Raw genomic sequence first — 17055 nt, forward strand, 5'->3', positions numbered from 1 at the left:
CTTGTGGCAATAGCAATATAGTTGAGATATAAATGTACATTTCGATGTGCTCCACACTTGTTTGTATGTTTAACTTGTGTTACACCTACATGTATTAATTTCTGTGTAGCACCGAGAAGAAGAGTGGTGAGGTTAGTGGAGAGACTAAGCTATTCACTGAGGGTGGCCTCGGGTCCACCCCAGAAGGTCAGGGTATGAGCACATATCGAGAACTGTGCGCAATAGCCACAGATCTGAATCAACCAGATCTTATCTACAAATTCCTCCATCTGGCCAGCCACCAAAGCATGTGGAACAGCAGGAAGGTAGGCAAGGTCTAGTCATGCATGATTACCATATTGTATATAATACAGATGGTCAAATATAATGCCGTTAGGGAGAAAATTATGCGCACAGTTTGTTTATATTGGTTGTTTTCAAGCACGGCTTGTATGCCAGTACACTGATGTCTAGCTGGATATGAATCAGAGGGTGTACCCAGGTAATAGTGGTGGGTGTATTTATAGCTCTAATTATATGTTACGTATAACGGTAGTGATATGAGTGTAGGCTGAAGAATACAACTTTTCAACGCCTTCAGAGCGAAATATATTTCTGTGGACTATTTACTAGTCTACAGAAATATTTTATTTTTCATTCATTCTTCTATGAATAATATAACAATAATATGGATTCATAATATGTTTGTTTCGGATATGATAAGATTTTATTCAGTGCTCTCTTATTTGATACTGGTTCTGAAACAGTACTATTAACGTCAAGCTGAAGTACCATCAAAGAATTAAGTTGGTTGTAGTGTATCCATGCTAATGGACAGCGCTATTTAACACAAGTGCCAGAACGAGGTGTTTGAATCGGTGTGAGTCATTTCTATTCATCAATTGTTGGTATTTTGCATAAAAATCTACAAAACTGTGAAGGCTTCAAGAGTTGTGAGACATGTCTCTATCACAACATGTGTGATAAAATAATATGACATATTAATGTAAATTATACAATGTCCGTTGGTATCAGGTTATGTTATGAAAACAAGGCTCATTTGAGTCTCATTGGCTCATTTGAGTCTCATTAAGTCTCATTGGCTTAATGAGTGTGAGAGGCCCTCACCAAGTCTTATGAAGTTAGTATTCAATTATTCTTACTAGTGCTCTGGCACGCTGGTGAGCCGTGAGAGATCATCATGTATAATAAGTATCTCCACAATTATTCCGGCGTTCGAGTAGCACAGGCGGTTGTGTGCCTGGCTGCTAAGGCAAATGTCAAAGCTCGGATCCTGTGTGGTGCGGTCTGTTTCCCCAACAGCCAATTGTGGCTTCAGACGGACAGACACTGCTCTTATTATAGTAAAGGCTACATTGCAAGTGTAAAAAAATAATTGCCCAGTGTATTTTAGTAACTTAAGCTAGTAATTTAAGCTATTCAAACTCTTTACTATAATAAGAGCCATGAAGCCAGCTTGCCGTTACGATGTGTCATGATGTTATACGTCACAATCTTCAAGCGTGCTAGTAGCAGCTTTGTAAACATAAGTATGTGCATAGGTATGTGCACAATTATTTCATAGTATAGCAAGGACAATGTAGCGTAGTAGTTAGCTCGGGTGTCTGCGTATTTAATGGTTCCGAGTTTAATACTTGTACGAAGTGGATTTTTCATTCCTAAAACTTTATCATTATAACTGAGCACTGAGATTTATATATATATACTAGCCGAACGCTTTGCATTGCATGGGTAATAGAATAATTAGGTAATGAATTTGAGTAACTTACTTGGAAAGCTAGATCTTTACAAAAAATCTTTACTAAAATCTTTACTAAAGTAGTTCCTGCGTTTTGGGCCAGCTTAACAATTGTTATGTGTAATGGTCAGTAGTGCTAGTTATTAACCCCAAGCAAGCGCTGTAAGCATGAGTATCTTAACCAATGTAATGACTAGTCGCCCAAGGAATTTATTGTATTTCGTGTAGCTTAATGGTTAAAGGTTAATGGTTAAATTGCCAATAGTATTTATATTAAAATGGCTATTAAAGCACAATGATAAAAATTATAAAAAATTACTTAAAGGTTGACTTGCAACAAAATTCACATTACAGTTATTTGGTGTCAAAAGATTCACCATGTCTTACTCTGTTGTGTAGTAGGTGCCAAATATGTGGAAATGTGATTACAAGCTCTTGACAGCTCAAAAACGAAAAGCCGCTGTAGATAGGAATCAGTTTATTTCTCTGACGTAGTCATTACATTTGGTTATTGTCTTTTCATGTGATGTTCTCACATGAATTGAAAGGCCAATAAAAAGCTCAATATAAAACTTATCGTAGCACTAGTTTATGACAAACACTTCGGGTTTTACCGAAGACCCTGTATCAAATATAGATGCTCGCTACTTTACAGTTTTGTTTCGGCTTGATCTAATCGTCAAGTCGTAATCTGATCATGTGACCCAATACTTCGCAAATAATTTCTGCAGCATTTTTCGATTATCACAGGTGACCAGCGGGCTCGTCATGATTATCAGACAATGATAGGTACTCCTTCGAGCTAAGGTTGAAAAATTAAATGAATTTTTACGGTAAGTTATAAGATATCATTGCTAAAAGTGACAACATTACAATGACGATAAAACAGACGCGTGAGAACAATAGACATGGTTTTATTGAATGCGTGAAGTATATTTGTGAAAATATTTCGACGAATGAGGTTGCATGAAAGTGTAAACGGAAACCATCCTGTAACAACTACATCCCATTTGCACCGTTTTGGAAAGCGAATCCAAACTACGGCGGTCTCGCGTGGCGGCGATTAACTGTTCGTGTTTTAGCTTTCAAGAGTTTGTAATCATATTTCCACATATTTGGCACCTACAACACAACAGAGTAAGACATGGTGAATATTTTGATATAAAATAACTGTAATGTGAATTTTGTTGCAAGTCAACCTTTAAGTTCGCCGCTTTTAGATCGTGAGATCCCGAGATCAAATCTAGTGCCGTACGGATTTTTCATTGCTAGATTTAATTGCTATAACTGGACACAGGGTTTAACAAAAAGACAAACACTGATATTTACATTTATATATAAATAGATTATGTTAGTTTTGTCATACAGGCAGGCAACTTTGCCAACAGACAGTCCACTCAGTACTGATTTCATTCAGGATTGAGCTTAGGATATCCAAGTAAATGTTAAAAGATATCTCATACAATACTTTTAACCAAAATCATACCTGCTATACTAGCTTTTCAGGCTTGAGCTGCAGGATGCATAGATCTGATTTATTTAGGCAGACATTTCTCTCTCTCACCGACATCCACTTGAATTTTATCCATCGCCTGTCTGCGTTTGCTTCATTGGTACATAGTTAAACACTCTCTGCTTTTTTATATAGGGAGCAGCCTTTGGGTTCTCTACGATTGCTGCTCAGGCTGGAGAGCAGCTCGCCCCGTACATGTCACAGATAGTACCGAGGCTCTACAGATACACTTTTGATCCAAACATCAAGATCCAGACAGCTATGAGAGGAATCTGGAACGCTGTGGTTGCCGAGTCTAAACCCACAGTATGTGTCTCTAGTTGAATAACTGCATGCGGCTTGTATGATAGTAACTTAACTGTTGTGCTTCTACCTACGCACATCTCTAGCTCGCACTAAGATGCTTGTTAAAGATGAATTTAGACAAAATCTTTGTAGATTTTATCAGAAAGTATCGGTTTTTTTCTATCATTTGCGATTGTTTCGGGTGATCTGACTGCCAGAATGTTTTAAGATTAAAATTGATAAAATTTGATCGTGGTTAAAACGATCAGATCAATCGACGTCTATTATGACATCTATAGCTGCAAAGAGGCCGACACAATAAAGACACTTAACACTTCAACATGAACGCAGTAGCTGATATCAACTATCACAACGACTAGAGACGTCTGATTACTCATTTTTTCTGAGCGTTTCAACTGCGATCAGGTTTTATTGATTCTAATCTAGAAACGTCCTGGCAATCAGACCACCTCAAACATCAAAAACAATCACAAATGATAGAAAAATATCGATACTTTCTGACAAAATCTTCAAACACTCTGTGTAAATTTATAATTAATGGTGGTACTCCAGGGCTGGGCTGGATTAACCAGGCTGGACAAAACTGGGATGTATATATAACTTATTAGTAACTCATGCTATAATTGTTACCTGACAAGTCTGGGAAGGGTTCACATTATCTTATCATTCATCTTGTTTTTACCGTACAGGATGAAAATATTCATTGGTTATAAAAATTCGCGATTTCGCGAACAGTCAAATCCGCGAATTATTAAATTCCGTGAATAATTAGTTCTATTTTTAATCACAAGGGAGAATAACTACTGCATCAAATTAAAAACTAGTCGCTAGGCTAGTTTTTAATATAAATACTAAACGTAGTTGAGTTCCAAAACATTTTTAAAATCATTGCCTGGGCTTTGAGCTAACACCATTGCCAATGCATCACATTTATTTACAAAATTATTCAAGGTTGCCACAAGATATGCAGAATGGCGTCATCGCGAAAATAGCCGCTAGGCAGAAGTACTAAACGTAGCCGAGTTCCAAAGCGTCTTTAAAATCATCGCCGGGCTTAGAGTTTTATTGTCATTGCATCAAACTTTACAAAATTATTCAAGGTTTTCACAAGTTATTCAGCATGGCTTCGTCATCGCAAAAAATCTCTCCTAGTCTTTACATTGAAATCAACTCCATCAATCTCTAATACCGAAGTTGAGGACGATCATGATTCTGATCTGGACATTATGGTATGTACTTGATTTGCAGTGCAGATACGTTTTTCCATAATTAACTGCATTAGTTAATTCTTTTGTTTAAAAACTGATCGCTTTCATTAAATACTTCAGCAAAGTTTTTTGTACTTCCGTAAAATTTATTAATATTTTTTCTTTTTTGTGTTTACTGCAGATTGAGAATGAAACAACCTACTCCGATTACGAAAACTAGAGACAAGTAGGAATATTAATCAAGGCAGGAATATTGGCAGAGAAGCAACCAGTCAGCCTAGACCCCTTCATCGACAACAACTCTTTGATATCGCTGCAGCAAACATGATTAAATTATATATTTTATTTCATGTATAGATATATTATAATTTATTACAAACTTGAGTGTACAAATAAAATATTTCAAATACAAATATAATTTTACAAATGATGGAGTAAATATAAACAGTTTAGTCCATATGGCGGTTGTCTAGAGCAATAAAATTAAACTGATACTCTTGATAAGTGAATACTAGCGTGTAATGGTGCTCTCTGACTAGTTATTTTGGTAATAGCAGCTCTATATCGCTGTCACTGTCTTGGGTAGATGTTAAAGGCAATTCTCTCACTACTACGTGGCTGGTAAGTCAGTTATCATCAGAAATCTCCTCGTGGCTTACTATTGCAACGTTCTGCTGGTTGGCCAAAAGTTTGTGATCGTAAAGGCGTTCTTGTTCTTTTTTTAAAACAGATATATTCTCCTCGTTAGTAGCTGCGATCACTTCAATTTCAAGACATCCCTGAATGATTGGTAATCTTCTAGGAATAACATCCACCACCCTTGCAGTCATTGTACCTCCGGATATGATAAAAAAGCTGCTTACTATACATATTTCACGGGGTAGATGACCAACCGTTGCGCAGTCTGCGTTTATTAGCTTTACTGCCAATCGTTCGCGTAGATTATTGGGCTCTTTCTCACACTAAAACGAATAACAAAGCGGTAGGAATGGAAAAAATATATATGGCGTTTTACTGAAGTAAAATTCAATTATTAATTTAGTAAATGGTTTTAAAAAAACTCATTACTAACCACAAGTTGTTGGCTTATCAAAGGCCTCCAAAGCGATGAATATTCGTGAAAACCTCTGGACGCAGCAAAAATTGTTTACCGTAGCTTAGCATGATCGCCTCGCAGTTGTACGCTAAATATAAACCGGAACACGCGGTGTGCGCATGCATAGGAATAACTCTATTATCCGCAATAGAGTTAATTTTTCCTAGAGAGTGGCAGTTTTCAGCCGCGAATAAATTCATCCGCGAATATGCATGAAAAGACAATTTTCGCGAAATATAACTCCGCGAATAAATTCATCCTGTACGGTAGTAGAAATATAACACTGAGCAAAATGAAGATATAGTTATAATATAAATCGAGTTAAAAAAATGAATTAAAGCTTAGTTCCCACTTGTTGAGGCATGATGAGGCCCACATGCGCTGTAGCACTGCAGCTAGTCGAAGGCGCTGGGCCCACAGGAATTAGCGCAGTCAAGCAGCGGGTCTGGATTAATCTAGGCTTAACAAATGACTTTTAATATTAACTCTAAAACGGGCAAATGCAAAGGTTTTACCTAAGTCTATTGGAATACTTACGCCAAACTTGATTTCTGACAGAAGTGTCACCATCACTTGATATACAGAAGCACTGAGCTTTGACAGACGCATGTTACTATTTCCTTTATCTACAATTACATGTAGCTAGTGTGAATATTAACTATAATAGTAAATATTGTATTAGATTTAAAAACTGAATTAGATTGCTGTTGCATGAAGGTAGTTCTTAAAATTTCAGTTTGGAAGTACATTTATAATTTTTTTACGATTTCAAAGCCTGGCCAGAATCTAGCATGGATAGGAGAGAGTAGTTCATCATCCACAGTGGAAGCCTATTATGAACGCTTTATTGGATTATTGAAATATGTGCCGTTTGGTTGCTTATATGCTTATAAGGGCTGCTTGTCTTTACGGAGCAGTACCAGTTCTTTTTTGAGAATGCTCTAGAAATTATGTTTTTTAATGCCATTGGCGGAGTGTAATTCTTATTGTCATGTGGTGTTGATACGGACATCACTGTATGTAAACAGAATCTCCCTAAAGGCCAGCTACGCAAGACATCCTTTTGTATTCTTGTAACCTTCCTTTGTTGAGTTTGTGAATCTGTTCGCTGCTTATCCCATGGATTGTAGGTTCAAACTAGTACACTGGAACATCTACTTATAAATTTAATTTGTTCTGGACATTTTTTGTACTTGAATACTTTTCTTTGGAGCAGCATCAATGTGTATGGGTCTATTTTCTAGCCACTATACTGGCTTGGTCGGAAGATGTCATCTATCTCCTCACTCTTTGCTGTTTCTAGATAGACAAGTATTTGAAGGAGATCTTGGAGGACTTACTCGGTAATCTTACTAACAACCAGTGGAGAGTCAGAGAGTCCTGGTAGGCTAAAACAATTCCTTACGCTGTCACCCAAAGTAACTCTAGTCTTTGGCACTTCAACGCTTTACTAGTTGTTAGTTTGTCTGCTCTCCTTCTTCAGTTAGCACTGCTATACACTTCCTGTTGGTTGATGTTGGTTCTGCTTTTATCATGTCGATGTAAGGACAATAGATAATAGTGCTATTTCTTCTATGGTTGGTAGCTCTATAGTATACCTTTTTCTTGTCTAATGACAAATACTAGCGTTATTCCTTGTATACCTTGGTATACAAGGAATAACACAATGAATAATGCACATAAAATACAAGGAATACCATATAGTTGGTAGGTCTATGGTATACCTTTATTTTGTCTTATTATAGATAAAACGTGTTGTTATTCCTTTTATGGTTGGTAACTTCATGGTTGGTACTTCTATGATACACCTTTAGCTTGTCTGATAATAAATAATACGTATTGTTGTTCCTTTTACGATTGGTAGCTCTATGATTGTTAGCTCTATGATTTACCTTTATCTTGCTGGATGGTACATTATCTAATTAAAAAACCTACCCTTTTATATTGGTAATTGTTACTTACATTATATTGTTTTTGAGCTAACAAGAAGGTCACAGTAATTTTTAGAGTAACAGGAAGGCCATGTATTGAGTTGGACATTCTAGTTGAGTTGTATGCTCTACATTATCCAGTTGATAACATCTCTTTGAGTCATTGCTAGCCTTCGTCTTCATTATTCTTGGTCTGAAATGTTAATACTTAGTGACCAGTGCTGATATATTTTTCTTATGGAACTGTAATAGATAGTTTCCTAACTCTATGTAAAATGCCCCTGAATGTTTCTGTTCAACACTTTAACTCTATAGAAATCAATGGTATGTGTTAAACATTATTAAGTTGCTCCTAGCTGCTGTTTTCTTTAGTTGCCTGGCAGTGAATGACCTAATAAGAGGGAGACAGCTGGACAGTGTGATTGATCAGCTGCCTGACCTCTGGCATGTCATGCTTAAGCTTCTCGATGACATCAAGGTCAGTACTTACCATAGTTCCTCCATCACTTTGTGTATGAAATCAGGGCAGCCGCAAAACATCCTGTAGCTACTATACAGCTCAGTCTTTTTACAATTATCAGGCTATGGCAATTAGTCCAGAGTTCTGAGTTAAGTGGTTTCAAGGATTCAAGGGATGATATTTAAAGACGCTTGTTGAACTTCCTTTTTCGTGAACTTCCACTTTTGTGTTGTGACCTTAGAATACAGCTAGTGTCTGTTCGCCATTTAAGAGTTTCTGTTCTTTTCATCATGTTAACTTATCTTCTCTGTTGACAATTTTTGTCTATACAAATACTGCAGTTTTGCAGGTTTGCTGCAGTTTTGCATTCTTCCTACAGGTTTGATTTTGTGTTTACAGTTTTAAAGTGACCAATCAGAAAAACTTATACATCGTAGCGCTATGACTTCACGTTTCTGGTTTTCGGAAATATGGAATTATCATCGTGTCGCTTGTTTAGTGCATTGTAAAATATCATGGTTTGCCTGTTTTCTCAAATATGTGTAAATGAAAAATCATAGAATAAAATTAATCTAAATATATAATGGTAAGTTTGTATATGTGTGTTGCATAAACCTTAAGTTGTATGAACTTTCGAATGGCTGCTCAGAACTGCTTGGAAATTAGCATGTGATCTGCTAAACTCTCAAGATTTTAGAGAAAAAACTTTGTGAAAAGATTTAAAGTCTGCTGAAATATAATACCAATTAACTCAAAATATGCACATAAAATACAAAAAATTTACAAATCAGATTATAAAAATAAAATACTTAGTTACATCTGTATATCATGAATAGATTTCAGTGGGCTTGAGTGTTTCCTGCAACAGAGCAACTGAATATAAGATGTTATAGTCACAGGAATATATTAAGGACTGTGATTACTTTCAGCACAATTTTTTTAGGTTTTACGCTTCATCCTTTTTATATAAGTCTCAAAATTTGAGAGAATCGAAAAAAATTCTGTATGTTGACTGGCCTTGAACTCAGGTGCTTTTAGAATTACTCGTTCCTTAATGTGTACACGTTTATTTAATGTAGGCAATATGATACACTTAGTTATTGCTAGTACATATATTCAGCAGGTACTACAGTCAAACTCGACTTTTACATATGAAATTGTTACAAATGCGATGTAAATTTTGAGCAGTTATTTATTTCAAAATTTGAAATAATTTTCAACATAAGACGTGGCGTGCAAACCTTCTCAAGACATTGCTACATTGTGTATTTCCATCACTTACTCTTCCACTGAACATAATTATGTGTCTATTAGATAAACTAACAAATAAGAACTGTATTTTTTACTGATTATTATTATATTAATTTAGTTTTTGAATTAAATTTTTCACATTGTTTTAGATAACGTATTTGTTTTAATGTTGTATGTTATTATGCGAAGTACTCGTATTTATTATTGTATTTTGAGCTCAGGGATGAAATGTAGAAAATAAAATATCTTCGTATAAAAACATTTGCTCTGACATGCTGGCTTCAATATAAGAACCAGATATCAGAACTGATTAAATTCGTATACTGAAGCTGCACTGTACTTAGGGTAGTACACGTATACTAGATTTAGAGCCATGATTCATTTAATCCTACACTCCTACAGCGACTTACTTTCTAGCACTCTTTCAGTAAACACATAGCAGATGAACTGAGGCATATTTGTAAAAAAAGTTAGGGTGGATTGTATTCCGATATCCCAGTGAGAAAGCCACAAGGTGCTTTTTGTGAACCGAGTCTACGGACCTTGACCTGATGTAGCACAGGAGCAACTGTTGTTGAATGCCCTGCCTAACACCACCAATGGTCCGTGTGTGACTGTGTCTTTGTATGAAGAGCTGCATCTGTCTGTCCATCTGTCTGTCCGTCTGTCTGTCCTTCTGTTTGTATGTCCGTCTGTTTCTCCGAAGGCACGCTATGAGTGTTACACATGCGTAATACGTGTATTACGCATGTATAGAAATTGTATAGAAACTGGATGTATAGAAACTGGATATTCTGGATGTTCAGATTCGAAACCAAGCGCTAACACTGCTCCACTCAAATGCCTTGAAGATCTAAGAATAATTGTGAACATCCTTATTACAGATGGCGATCTCTCATGGTGCGCGGGGCTGCTAGGCTACTAGTATGCATATTTGTAGAAGCTTGTAATCTCACACCTGTTCTGATTGCCATATCTGTGATCCTGTCTATATTCTCATATATAAAACAAGTTACTACGTCAGTTACTACCTGCTATCTCTTCTTTGAATTTCAGCTCTGTGCAGGCTAATTTTATTTTATTTTGATGTCTTGCAAATTATTATTGGCATTCTTATGGCCCTAATAATGCCTAATAGTGATAACCCCTATCCTCAAATACGATGTTGAGCTGAATTCTAATTGTTATGAGGTCCTAGGAGTCAAAACTTATACACGACAGTGATTTTGCAGGAGTCGACTAGGAATGCTGCCACAACGGCTGCCAAAACACTCAGCAAAGTAACGATTAAGATATGCGATATTTCATACGGTAAAACTGGTGAGCAAGCGCTATCTCTCATACTTCCAGTTCTGCTGGATGAGGGGATAACTTCAACTGTTGCTGAAGTGCGAACATTGAGGTGATTCATGTTTTCTTTCCTGCTCATCTTTTACCGTAATATATGCTTTTAAAATTATTTTATTAAAGTTATGAGACTTGAGCTCGTGTTGTTGGTTCTCATGGAGTACCTGCTCGATATTTGACAGGAAGGAGGTGTGTATTTACACTGTTATGGCTGGAGCTTTGTCATCACAATTCTTGGCTTCTTGTTTTTGTGGTAAACTGTGCATTGCATCATCTGTTTACTAATAGCTATTCGATTATTTATTTGGAGTGCAGAACTTTGGTAGTCATTGACATAATGGTGTTTCTCATTACATGCCAAGAGGAAGAAAAAAATAACAAATCAAAAGACAGAAATCGGAAATTATTGAATGAGTTTAAAACGGATGTATTTTAAAAGTTGGTAATCTAATAGTATTGCGGAGGAGTTGGGATAGTGAGTTGAATTTTTATGCTTAGATGATATATTTAAACTGAGCATAAGAAAAACCTAGGGTCATTGTATTTTTACGATCTGAAAATTTTCCTTAATATCAAGTATCTTTCTTCTTTGCGTAAATTTATATAGCTGCATCTGCTTCAATGTTTGGCTGTTGCTTTTCTTCGTGTTTAGCCTCGACACTCTGGTGTTGATGAGCAAGAATGCGGGAGAGTTCTTGAAGCCCCACATTCACACTCTGGTACCTACGATGCTAGAATCACTGAGTGGACTCGAGCCCCAGTCACTAAACTACTTGGCCCAAAGAGTTGGTGAAGAGGCGCAGGAGAAACTTGACAAGGCACGAGTTGCTGCCTCTAAGATGTCTCCAATGATGGATAGTATTAATCTGGTCAGTTTGTTTACCATATTTTGCGTGTCGGCCTTTTTCTCTCTCAGCCAATCGTATTTTAATTTCGCGGTTTTTATCAAGCTGATTGAGAGTCTTTATAGTGTCAATACATGTCAGTTTTTTGGCATATCATGTCTTTGCTTGCTGATCAATGGCTATAAATAAGGAACTAGTAAAATGAATGTCTTTTGCAACTAAAAAAAATATAATTGCAGTTAGTCTTTACTATAATAAGGGTTGTGTCCACCTGTCCGAAGCCACGCTTATAAATTAGGAAAAAAGACTATTCAGGGGATTCAAACTTATGACTTTCTATTAGGTAACCATTTTTGGTAGGTAGGTGCAGGTGGTAGCATTCTACCACCTGCACCAACCACTAGACTGTTAAAGTACGTATCTTTACTATAACAAGAGCAGTATCCATCCGTCCTTTCGAAGCCACACCATCTTTTTTCCTATTTGCCCGAACAGTGATCCAAAGAAAGGCTCACTGCTTAGGAATCAAACCCTGACCATCAGATTCAAAAGCAAGCATGGTACCACTACACTACTCCGGAGCCTTCCTTCTTCAATGGATAATTCTCTCATTACTCATGCCGATCTCTCATACCGCTCATTACCGACAAAAATACTAGTATTTATAAAAGAAGTTGCGTCATGCTCATTGCAGTTGAAATGGAGCTAATCAAACCATAGCCATTATTATGCTGTTGATATAATAATTGCTTCCTCTGCTGAAATTAGTTAAAATAATGAAGCTGATAGCAGCTTGAGATCACCCTTCAGGATAGTTATTAACGGAATTATTACTCGTGTTTGAAGCTATGACAAAAAATGTGAATAAATGTGAAAACAAATATGGTGTTCATTTTGAATGACAATGTATGATTTCATTTGCTGCTCAAATTAAAAGTCAGTGTAGACTGATTTTGTGTACAGTGTACACTGATCGGGCTCCGCCCGATAAAATTTCTCTCTAGACTAAATGGGTCTTGGGCTCGGTTGCTCTTTTCACACGTGGCGATTTTCGATCGGTAGGCCAAATCATCCAGACAATCGACGTGAAATCGGCTGGTGTGAACGCAGCTGGAGACAGCCAACTGGATGTTGATTGAGAATTATCTCCCCATGGAACAACTTATAATCATTCACCTGGTCATGCCGAACGAGCATTTTTCTTAGTTATGGCTATGTAGTCAATCGGTCACATTATCTGGACATCATATTATTACCGCATGGTTTTTAGTCCAAGAATTCTGTGGAACTTTGGTTAAGTTAGCCTGATATATATTACCCAAAAACATGTCTTACCAACAAAGAGTGAGAGTTCTGTTACCAAACATGACATTTTAGGTATATATTGCTGGGCTACTCAAATCTGGCTACGTTTGCTACTACACACTTTTTATCAAGCATGCGCGGGCTAACTGTCTCATTTGTAACTGTTCCAAAAAGGAAAAAAGGCATTTTTTGTCATTTGCACAGTTATGGAGTACTTCATATATGGCAGTAAAGCACATTGTCAGCAGAGTTTGAATATGCCATTACATAACTAGCGGGCTGTTGGAAACTAGTAAATGTTTGTTTTTGACATAAATCACACGGTAAAAAAGTTTACATTGTGAAATTTATAAACATTTTGTGGCACACTTCCTTAGAGCATTTTGAATATAATTTTGAGCTGCCCAGTTAAATTCAGCTTCATTTGGTACCCAGAAACGGCAGATAAATGTCTGACCATTGTGAAGTTTCTGGGATGGTCAGAGTTCGGACAAGAATATTTTCACTCTGTGCTCTGCATCGCTGCATTGGAATTGCTGCTTTTGTATTGCCGATGGATTTGATAGCTATGCCCACTCTTAACTTGCCACAACTTCTGTACCATCTTATTTACATTTTGCATATACCATCTGTGCAATGCTAACAAGTTCCTGATACTAAAGCAATCAAGAAGTTAAATTAAAATGAATTGCATTAGAGAGTTAAATGGATAATTGTAGTATTCTTTTAGGTGAGACCATAGAGGTATGTCCGTAAATTCCTAGTTCCAATGATATAAACTCCCCCACAAGGATAGCCGACGGCTATCATATGGGCGGGGCTTAATGATCGAGCTCTGTTAGGATTGTGCTAGCCTGGGTTTTGGGGTTAACACAGTTCTCGTAGGGCGGTTGCGTTGCCTTGTTAGGTTTTTGGGTCTAGATTTTTATCGCCTATATGCGTCGATCGCGGATAGTACCTGATTTCCGGTTAGTAGTACAAAACAAAAAAGCCTGTAACCAGCAAACACTTAATTTTCTCTTTCCCCCTTCAATTTTAGCGATATACTAGGATCCATGGAAAATAAAACGTTTCAAATTACCTATTTTTACCAATTTTGAGATTGGTAGAGGTCGTAGTATATGCTTAAAGTTAAATATAATTTACCCGAACTCACCAGAACAACGTCTTTTTTCCCTAGTTTTTGATTAATATTTTGCCACCCCTAATATAAAATGACAAAGTCTTTCATCGTTGTCACATTGTTTGACCTGGTCAATAAGATGGGACAGGAGGCAAAGCTGTGCAGTGTAGTTTTCATAATCTAAAACCAAATTTGGTCCATTTCACGATGGCGACTATTAATATTATGAATGCTTGTGAATGGCAACTGACTGATCATAACTGTGACAATATTGGGCAACTATATTTATTTGACAACAAAATGAAACCTGCAGATCAGTAAAATAACTACTATTGTTCATAATATTTGTAAATTTACAAGTGGCTTTATTCAGCGTATTTCATTGTTCTAGTGCCATGTTCGGGTCCATCCCAACAGAGCCTGATCATTAAACCCTGCCCATATGATAGCCGTTGCCTATCCTGTGGGGGGTTTGTATCATTGCTAGTACTTTCTTCTGTAAAACTCCTGTTTAACTGAAGGCATCAGTTAGATTAGTGGTGTTTTTTATCATTATATTTTAATTATTATGATTACAGTGCATACGTCAGGTGGATGAGAGTGTGCTACCAACCCTCATTCCTAGGCTTATCGAGCTTATTAAGAGCAGTATCGGTCTGGGAACCAAAGTTGGTATAGCCAGTGTTCTCAGTTCCCTTTGCCTCCATGTTGGTCTTCAGGCTATGCAGCCTTTCACCGGTAAGTGTCCTCTTTAATCGGTGGTGGATATTTTACTTGAGCTCTGATGTCATCATATTCAAATCTTACAAACCTGTACATTAGTGCTGATATGAATTACATTTTCACCGCTAATTGTCTTTTATTAACCTGGCTATATATTTGTTTCATATATTTGTGCGCATTTCAAAGCTATAAATTGTGAGAAAGATGTTTTTGTACTTTTAAAATTTTTTATCGGACAAATTGTGATAGAATGAGAAGCCTGTTTAATAAATCATTGTTATACAGGCTTCTCACAAAGTTTTAGTTGATTTTATCAGAAAGTATCGGTATTATTCTATCATTTGAGATTTCTTTTAATGTTTGAGGTGATCTGACTGCCAGGATGTTTCAAGATTGAAATCAATAAAACTTAATCGTGGTTAAAACGCTCAGAGCAAGCGAAAATGCGAGTATGACTTCTATAGTTGCAAAGAGATCGACAGAATAAAGACGCATAACACAGTAATTTAAATGCAAAAGCCGATATCAACTATAGCAACGATAGCAGCTAGTGACGTCATTTCGCACATATTCGTCTTTTGAGCATTTTAATCACAAATAACTTTTGTTGATTTCAATCTTGAAACATCCTGGCAATCAGATCACCTCAAGCATCAAAAACAGTCACTAATGATAGAATAATACTGATACTTGCTGATTTTTACTTTCCGATCGATACGACTAAAATTTTGAGTAAGTCCATCATTAACACATAGCCTAGCTTTTTCTGGCTCGTAACTTTTTATGATGTGGGTGTTCTCTTAATAAAGCTATAAGTTTGCAAAGGCGAGTCTCTGGGGCTAGGATTCATTACTGTTTGACAAACTCTATTCAACTACACGCAGGTAAATGCATGGCCGCGCTTTGTAACGCGCTATCTGATAGGAACAATACTGTCAGGAAACACTACTGTAACTGCCTTGCCAGCCTGTGCAAACTTGCCAAGGACTCGAGTGTAGAAAAACTTATAGAGAAACTGCGAGGCTGGTACATGGATAAAGAAGGTATGATATTTGTTAGCTTTGGGTTCTTTTTACTAGTCTCTTGATGGAAACAAGGTCTGCCAGATATTTATTTCCATATAATAACTATCTGTCATTAAGATAGTTAGATCTGATGTGACACGCTGCAATGGGTGATTTTAGGTGTTATTGCTGCTCTGTTGTATGCAATGGGTAGATGTTTAATGATGACAAAGGAATTTGAGGTATCTCCTAGTGGATGTAAAAATTGCAGTGTTACAGTAAATTTAGTAGATGTGAATGTGAATGTAGTAGATGTGAATGTAGTAGATGTGAATGTGAATGTAGTAGATGTGAATGTAGTAGATGTGAATGTAGTAGATGTGAATGTGAATGTAGTAGATGTGAATGTAGTAGATGTGAATGTGAATGTAGTAGATGTGAATGTAGTAGATGTGAATAAATGGGAAATAAACGCTTAGTAAATGTGAAAAAAATCATATTACAACCTATTATTCTGGCAAAGTAAGATTTCCACAGTTAATGTTACAGAGCTGTAGTTTTTCCGTATGTATTAGTTCGGAAACATTTATCATTATTTCTGTTAAGTTATCGAATATTACTGTCGTTGTTTTACAAGTACAGTAAAAATAAAAAATAATTACGCATTGCATCTGATGTTCCTTCTAACATTTTTAATGCTCCATTCCAATATATTTTAACATATTTTCAGTCGCAGTTCAGTATCTACGTGTCTCAATATTACTTATTAACTCAGCGTAACTGATCCAGTAAGATGCTGACATGTACACAGTGCTAATGAGTACGATAAGATACTGACATGTATGTGCATGTCAGTAAAAATTGAGACATGTAGATACTGAACTGCGACTAAAAATATGTTAAAATATGTTAGAATGAAGCATTAGATACAATGAGTAATTACTTTTTTATTTTTACACTTTGCTAATGCAAGTTGATGGGGTCAGTTGATTGTACGAAACATTTCCTATTTCAATCAGATTTTTGTACACTATGTATATACGGTATATATCTAAGACTGTTGACCATGTCTCTGAACATTATATTTAACAAAGACTGTACTGACCCCTGCCAGTTGTAATGGTGGTTATCAACTTGAAACTTTTCACTTACCTCTTGAAATGTAAGTTTTCAAGCAGTTTTTTAATCACCATTTTGGAGAGGTA

General features: G+C 36.4%; 1 protein-coding gene across 1 annotated transcript in view; it reads left to right on the forward strand.

Moving 5' to 3' along the window:
• LOC137388956 (proteasome adapter and scaffold protein ECM29-like) overlaps positions 1-17055 on the forward strand; it is a 63348-nt gene that overhangs the window by 26879 nt on the left and 19414 nt on the right. The window contains exons 22-29 of the mRNA XM_068075467.1: positions 110-305; positions 3387-3557; positions 7165-7244; positions 8165-8270; positions 10736-10905; positions 11503-11719; positions 14702-14861; positions 15731-15889. Of these exons, the coding sequence (XP_067931568.1) occupies positions 110-305; positions 3387-3557; positions 7165-7244; positions 8165-8270; positions 10736-10905; positions 11503-11719; positions 14702-14861; positions 15731-15889 (1259 nt within the window). The remainder of the gene's footprint in view (positions 1-109; positions 306-3386; positions 3558-7164; positions 7245-8164; positions 8271-10735; positions 10906-11502; positions 11720-14701; positions 14862-15730; positions 15890-17055) is intronic.

Source organism: Watersipora subatra, chromosome 2 (assembly GCF_963576615.1).
Source record: "Watersipora subatra chromosome 2, tzWatSuba1.1, whole genome shotgun sequence".
Lineage (NCBI taxonomy): Eukaryota > Metazoa > Bryozoa > Gymnolaemata > Cheilostomatida > Watersiporidae > Watersipora > Watersipora subatra.